This window comes from Natrix helvetica, assembly GCF_964273705.1.
Source record: "Natrix helvetica genome assembly, chromosome: 1".
In the NCBI taxonomy this organism is placed as follows: Eukaryota; Metazoa; Chordata; class Lepidosauria; order Squamata; family Natricidae; genus Natrix; species Natrix helvetica.
The window spans coordinates 293,101,921-293,108,507 of NC_138548.1; the positions used below are offsets into that span (position 1 = coordinate 293,101,921).

The 6,587-nt window shown below is 45.0% G+C and overlaps 1 protein-coding gene across 5 annotated transcripts in view; it reads left to right on the forward strand.

The window, feature by feature from the left end:
* Positions 1-6,306, forward strand: part of FAM193B (family with sequence similarity 193 member B) — a 39,405-nt gene extending 33,099 nt beyond the window's left edge. For all 5 annotated transcript variants that reach the window (XM_081934208.1, XM_081934212.1, XM_081934211.1 and 2 more), the window contains 3 exons: positions 52-1,054; positions 3,230-3,305; positions 5,907-6,306. In XM_081934208.1, coding sequence (XP_081790334.1) covers positions 52-1,054; positions 3,230-3,305; positions 5,907-6,003 — 1,176 coding nt within the window. In that variant the 3' untranslated portion in view covers positions 6,004-6,306. The remainder of the gene's footprint in view (positions 1-51; positions 1,055-3,229; positions 3,306-5,906) is intronic.
* The last annotated feature ends 281 nt before the right edge of the window (positions 6,307-6,587 follow it).

Genomic DNA, 6,587 nt, shown 5'->3' on the forward strand with positions numbered 1-6,587 from the left:
TGATTTGCTGAAGCTGTTGAGGGATTCATACTACTAATTCTGGTATTGCAGGAGAAGGAAAAGGCCCAGCTAGAGGCCGAGGCTCAGAAGCATGTGGATCGAAGCCCACCTACAGGTCAAGATCAGGAGCTGCCTGAAGAAAAGCTTCTGGAGTGGCCCCAGCTAGAACTAGAGCGAGTGAACAGCTTTCTGAGCAGCCGACTACAGGAGATCAAGAACACAATCAAGGATTCCATCCGCGCCAGCTTCAGCGTCTATGATCTCAACTTAGATGTGAATGACTTTCCCAAAAAAGCTGCCGTGCTGGAACAGAAGAACCTTCTCTCCCACCTCAATGGCTCCTCTGAGCTGCAAGAGATTGACCTTGACCTGTCTCCACTTAGCCTGAATGCGCCCCATAATCATTCATTACTGAGAAATGAAGTGGGTCCTCGATGGGCTGAAAGCCCTGGAGAGGTAGTACCGCCGCCGGCCTCCGAAAATGGTGTGGTGAAAAGGCTGAATGCTGTACCCAATCTCTCTCGCATGATTTGGGTACAGTCACCCAAGCCGACAGACTCTCCCCAAGAGATTGGAACTAACCATGAATCCAAGGAGGCAGCGCTGGGCAGGGGAGTGGAAGTGCTAGAACAAGTGCCCAACACTGGAAAGCAGAGGAAGGGTAAGCGGCAGGGCTGCCCGGCAAAGAAGGGTGAAGCTCTCTCTTCTAACGATAATTTTGGCTCCAAGGGGATGGGGCAGAAGAATCCCTCCAAGGGCAACCTTTCCGACACTCCAAGAGGCAGCAGTCATGCAGAGCAAGGCGATGGTGCCCGGGGGCTGCGACAGAGCCAGGGATGGAGTTGCGGTGGCTCTAAGGTAGACAAAGAGAAGAGCATTGAGGGGAAGAACCGGAGAGGTGACGGCAGAGCTGATCAGACTGAGCAAGAGCCTGCTCTATCCGGGCCTGGGGACCGGCATCTCCCCCACATAGCCATGCCAGATGATTTGCCTCAACCAAAGGGCAAAGGCAAGAAGAGTAGGAACAAAATGGAGAAAACAAGCCCTTCCATTGGTGAGTTTCAGATGTTCTCCATGCTTTTACTCGGCAACTACCGTGTTTCTCTGAAAATAAGACAGGGTCTTATTTTCATTTGACTCCCGAAGTAAGCACTTGGCCTTATTTTCGGGGAGGTCTTGTTATTTTTGAGGTGCAGGAGGAGGCGAGCGTGGTCACCTCATGGCTGCTGCTGTGGTGCAATATTTTAGCGCATGCACTCAAAAGCCCGGTTGGGCTTATTATCTGGGAAGGTCTTATTTTGGGGAAAACAGGGTATTATTTAGGTATAAGCCACTTAACACTCCAAAGGCTGGCAGTTCTAGACCGCCTGAAACCCTTCAAACGTATACGATGATGCCACTGTCAGTTGACTGCAAGTCATGGAAACCACTGAAACAGGAGAGTTGTTAGGTTTCCTCCTGAATGATATTGCCACAGTCACATTTTACAGCGCTACAGCAGCCTTTTCCAAGCTGGCATTTTCTAGATTGACCCCACTGGCCAAGGCACCTCTTAGGGCCCCTTGAGTGGCCCATGTTACACCACTGCTTGGTGAGCTGCACTGATTGCCGGTTTGCTTCCGGGTATTGGTTATCACTGTTAAAGCCTTGCATGGCATGTTCCCTCCTTTGTCATCCTGTGCTACTTGAGGAACCATCTTGCCCCGATGGGGCTGGCCCACCCAACCCGCACCAGCAGAGGGGGCATTCTGTGGATCCCGTCATTTAAGTAATTTCAGCTGGCGGGGTTCAGGAGAACCGCCTTCTCTGCTGTGGCTCCTGCCCTTTGGAATAACTTACTTTCTGAGGTGAAATTGGCTCCCTCCCTCCTGACTTTTCGTAAGAGACTTAAGACCTGCCAGATGGCCAGGGAACCCAGTGGGGGAGCTTTGCACTGGAGGTGGTTGATTAATGAAAAGCTAATCCCCCCTCCCCTGCCTCTCCCTCCCCCCTTTATCTGGTTCCCTCCTTTGTCATCCTGTGCTAATGATCTTATTTTATCTGCTCTGTTATCTTAAATTGGATGATTGTCATTGTTTTTTTTTTAATGTTTTTATGCTGTAAGCATCCCAGAATCGTTTGACACAAGATGGGCAGCAAATACATTTCATAATAAAATAAACACATTCTGGGAGATGCTGTATCTGCAAGATAAAAGTTTGGGGAATAGCTGGCCTAGAATCTTAGAATGCTGTACAAAAAGGCCTTAACATGGTATTAGGGAGAATTTTACTGAGTCAGGGAAGTAAACTATAAATAATTTTTATGCCTAGTTTACATTTTCATGTAAGATTTTGAGAGGCTGGAATTTTGGCAGGGGCCGGTGTGGCTAACACAGGAGAGAGGTGTGTGGATAAGAAAGAATTATTGTGTATGGAAAAAGAAGAGAGAGAACATTAATGCTAAATACAACCCAGAGCTCCCAAACTGTTTTTGGCCTTCAGTTCCCTCCAAAACCAGCCATTATGCCCAGTGATTCTGGGATGTGCATGCAAAAGGTTTCTGCCTCTTGCTAAAGCCTGCTTTTCATTTTACTCTCATACAGTTCCCCCCTTGCAGTTGTGAGAGTGAAAAATATTATGGATTTATTTAAAGTTGAGAATCACATGAAACCAAGGAAGGCCACATGGAATTTGTCGTTCAGATATTTGTGTTTCCCCAGAAAATATTCTTTCCACCTCAACCTGCCAAGTGGGTTGCTGTGATACAAATACAGAATAAATTTCAATGAAAGACGCTTTGCTTTCTTTGTTTTAACCTGCAGGATGTGGCCTTCAACACATTTTGCATCAACATAACAAAGCACCAGTGGTGAGTTGCAGGCGGTATGCCCTGGTACGGGCATACCGGAGCCTACCCAGATACCGTTCTGGTACAGTGCTCTGGAGGGCCCGCCCTCCTGAGCTCCTTACCTGTCTTTTAAGGCTTCCGTGCATGCGCATGGCGCATACAGTGCCTGTGCGACGCTCCGCTGAGCAGCTGGAGCGTTGCAGAGGCTCACAATGCTAAGATGCATGCGCGTGCTGCGTGCGTCCATGTGGACGCCGCCGGGCCCATTCCAACCGTACCTGTTGAATTGGGATCCAGAACCCACCACTGGAAAGCTCATGCTGTGCTTATCAAGGGAAGGAAATCCTTACCATTGACCTTTCGTTTGAATGACTAACCTTCTTGTATTGTACATTGCTAGATGACGTGTTCCTGCCCAAAGACTTGGATAGCGTGGAGATGGATGAGACTGACAGAGAAGTGGAATACTTCAAGCGGTAAGATTTTGTCACATTAAAACGGACCTTTGGGATCTTTTCACCTCAGCTTCCACACGGGAAGGAGATCAGCGGCATGCAGCTCTAATCCGAACGCCACAGTCAATGAACCTGGTTTGTTGAATAAGCCACAGCTTGTTCAGTGCACACAATATGTGAAGCGACAAATCAGAGTTTATAAATCACAGTGCTAAATTGTTGCACCGCTCTACACCAAACCGTATTACGGCTTAACACAGTGTTTGGACCCTATTGCAAGGGTGAGATTGGCTCAAAGGGAATGGAAAAAGAATCTTTTTGTATTGCAAAGTATTAATTTGCAAGGAGGTGCCCTCCAGCCTCACAGGGTCCCTCGGAAGCATCATCCATCAGGGAGATGGTTAGGAAGTGGAAGTTCAGATGCACTATGCCGAAAGGAAGAATTTGCTGGTTGTTGTTTTTTCCCCCCATGAATTTGGTAGCTCGTGATTGTTTATTTCTTTTGATGTCCAATTCCTGCTATTGTGGTTTGCAAAGCATGGCTAATGGGTGGATCAGTAAGCGAGGGGTGGTTGGTGCTCTCTGAGCTTGGTTGTTTTCTTACATCAGGGGTGTCCAAACTTGGGAACTTTAAGACTTGTGGACTTCAACAGTTGAAGTCCACAAGTCTTAAAGTTCCCAAGTTTGGACACCCCTGTCTTACATGTTTAATTACGAAACTAGGTAAGATCATCAATGTTAGTAAAGACTGAAGGTTGCTGTTAATTTCTATTCTTTCAAAGCATTCCTATTAAAACGAAACTAGATATTATGAGTCATCCAAGAGAAGAGTATTGTCTTAGTTTTCTTTTCGGGCACTTTGATAGCTGAATCTTGTAATAGAAATGCAAGGTACATTTTTAATAAATAGGAAAGGTTGACAATAATTGCTAATTGAAAGAATCATGTTTTCACTCTAGTTAATTATTGGCCATTTTCTTTGAAGAAACTATAAAATGATTCTGAACAATACATACAACATATCTATGCAAAATATCTTCTATATTTTATTCCTACAATGTTTACCTTCCCATTGCCTTTATGATAATCTGTCTCAAAGCTTCCTACCTACATCACAAATTCTTTTCAAATGTGGCCCTATTTTTCCTTATCTACAGTTTTTTTAGGGCCTTCAATTCATTAACCTTGAATTTCCTCCAGTTTTCTATATACTGCTTCATCACCCATTTTACTTCTATTATCTACTGTCTGTTCATCAAATGCAATATTTTTAAAAAATCAAATCAAATGTTTTGGCTAGAAATTCAATACAAAGTAGTCACACTTGAAGCATTTTAGAATGTTTCTACAAAACAAAACTTGAAACATATTTAATGTTTCATCCTTGGGAATAAAGGGAATAAACTCCTCGTTCCCTTATTTATATCTTAGGGCCACAAAAGTATATGGAGTGGGAATCCATGCTAAATGTTATTTGCTATCCATTCACTCAACAGAAAAATTGACCCAAATAGAAGCAATACAGTAGTGAACCGTACTTTTTACACTCTGCCAGCAGCAATATCTGCAAGATTGAGCTTAGCAAAGTGACACCAATACAGTCCTGTCAACATAAACAGTAAATAACACAAAAGCAAAATCTCTGGATATTGATTTAAAGCTTCTACCTAACTGTGTGCACATTTGTATTTGGCAATGTACCTGAAAAAAGAAAGTACAACAGAAGACACGATAACATTATTATACTCCAACCCAGGAGCATTACTTCCCCATAAGTAAATAGCTAAGACTTTCCTAGCAGTTAACCATCTTCTCTCTGGTTATTCAGCCATTCAAAATTGCCTCTGATGCAGGTTTAGAACTAAAGCGCTTTGTCCAATCTTTGTAAGTCATCAGTGTCATTATTAGCTACCTACAAATATTAGTTTTGGTGAAGAATTACTGATGGGCAACTGCTGGTGTTTGGGGAATAAAGCCAAGAAAGTCCAAGAGGAGAAGGTTGATTTTCAGAAAAAACGACTTCTCCACTGAATCAGTATCCAAGTATGAGGGGATGCAGGATCCTATTTGTTAGGCACGATGTGTGCTACTGTAAAGTAGTCAGTTAACAGTTGTGGGGTCTGTTGAGATCTGCACATTAATTAATTAATTGCCTAAGAGTGGTCTGGAATCCATCTGCTATTTTTCTCTGGCTTTGCTGATGCAGTATAAACCATTTCTTCCTGCAATATTGAGTACTCCATAAATGCCTTGAAAAGAAGCCAGGCATATACCTCTATCCCAAGTTCTGGGAAAAGCAGGTGTGCACTTGTCAAGGAGAAGCAATCGAAGTAATATTAACAGTAGGCAACTGAATGGCGGGGAAATGTCTGAAACAATCAATTTCGCTGATCTGCAAATCAGTCTTGTGGTCTCCAATCGGTTACTCTCATAAAACAGCTGCCTAACAAGTTCCTGATGTCTCATTCTATGTCTGAAGACAAAGGCATGACCCATGTTTCTGTGTGTGCATATGGAGAAGATAATGAAGTATAGATTTGTATGCCTATACAGCAAGAACAAATTACTACTCCGTTCTGGGATTCATCACCCTTTTACATCCCTCCCTCCTTTGTATTGCAGGTTTTGCCTGGACTCAGCCAAGCAGACCCGACAAAAAGTGGCTGTGAACTGGACCAATTTCACCCTGAAGAAAACCACTTCGAGTGCAGCTCAGTGAGGTGTGCGGTGCAGCCCTGGTATATCTGCAGGGCCCCACATCTCGCCTTCCCTCTCCCCAAACCCATAGAGAGACACTTGACCTCACTGACCCTTGGCCCTCCCCTTTCCCCCTCCCCATGGGGCTCCCCATCCCTAGCCCATAGGCAGGGCCTGGACAGCCCGTGTCCCTCACCTCTCAGTGTTCGACGTTCGGGGAGATGCTGACTGAGCCGCCCCAAGCCCAGGGGCAGTCTTACTCGGCCAAGGCCCAGCGTGGCACAGGGACCAGGCTGCACCCAATAAAGGACTTTTTAATTTTTTATTTTATTTAAAAAATCCATCTTCTCTGTTGTTTGTTCTGCCTTCACTGGGCCTTTGGTGCCAGGGCGTGGCCCTCTTCGTGGCAGGTGTGGCATGATGGAACCCCCTCTGCTCCTGAGCGCTTTCTTACATGTTGCTTCAACACTGTTGAGTTTCCTAAGGGCAGGAGGTGCACAAGGAGCTCCCTTTACGAAGGAGTAAGAAGTTGTCTTCTGCTTTGAGAACTAGATATTCCCGTGCAAAATTTACAGTGGCAGAGCTTCTGTGTGCGATACAGCCCTT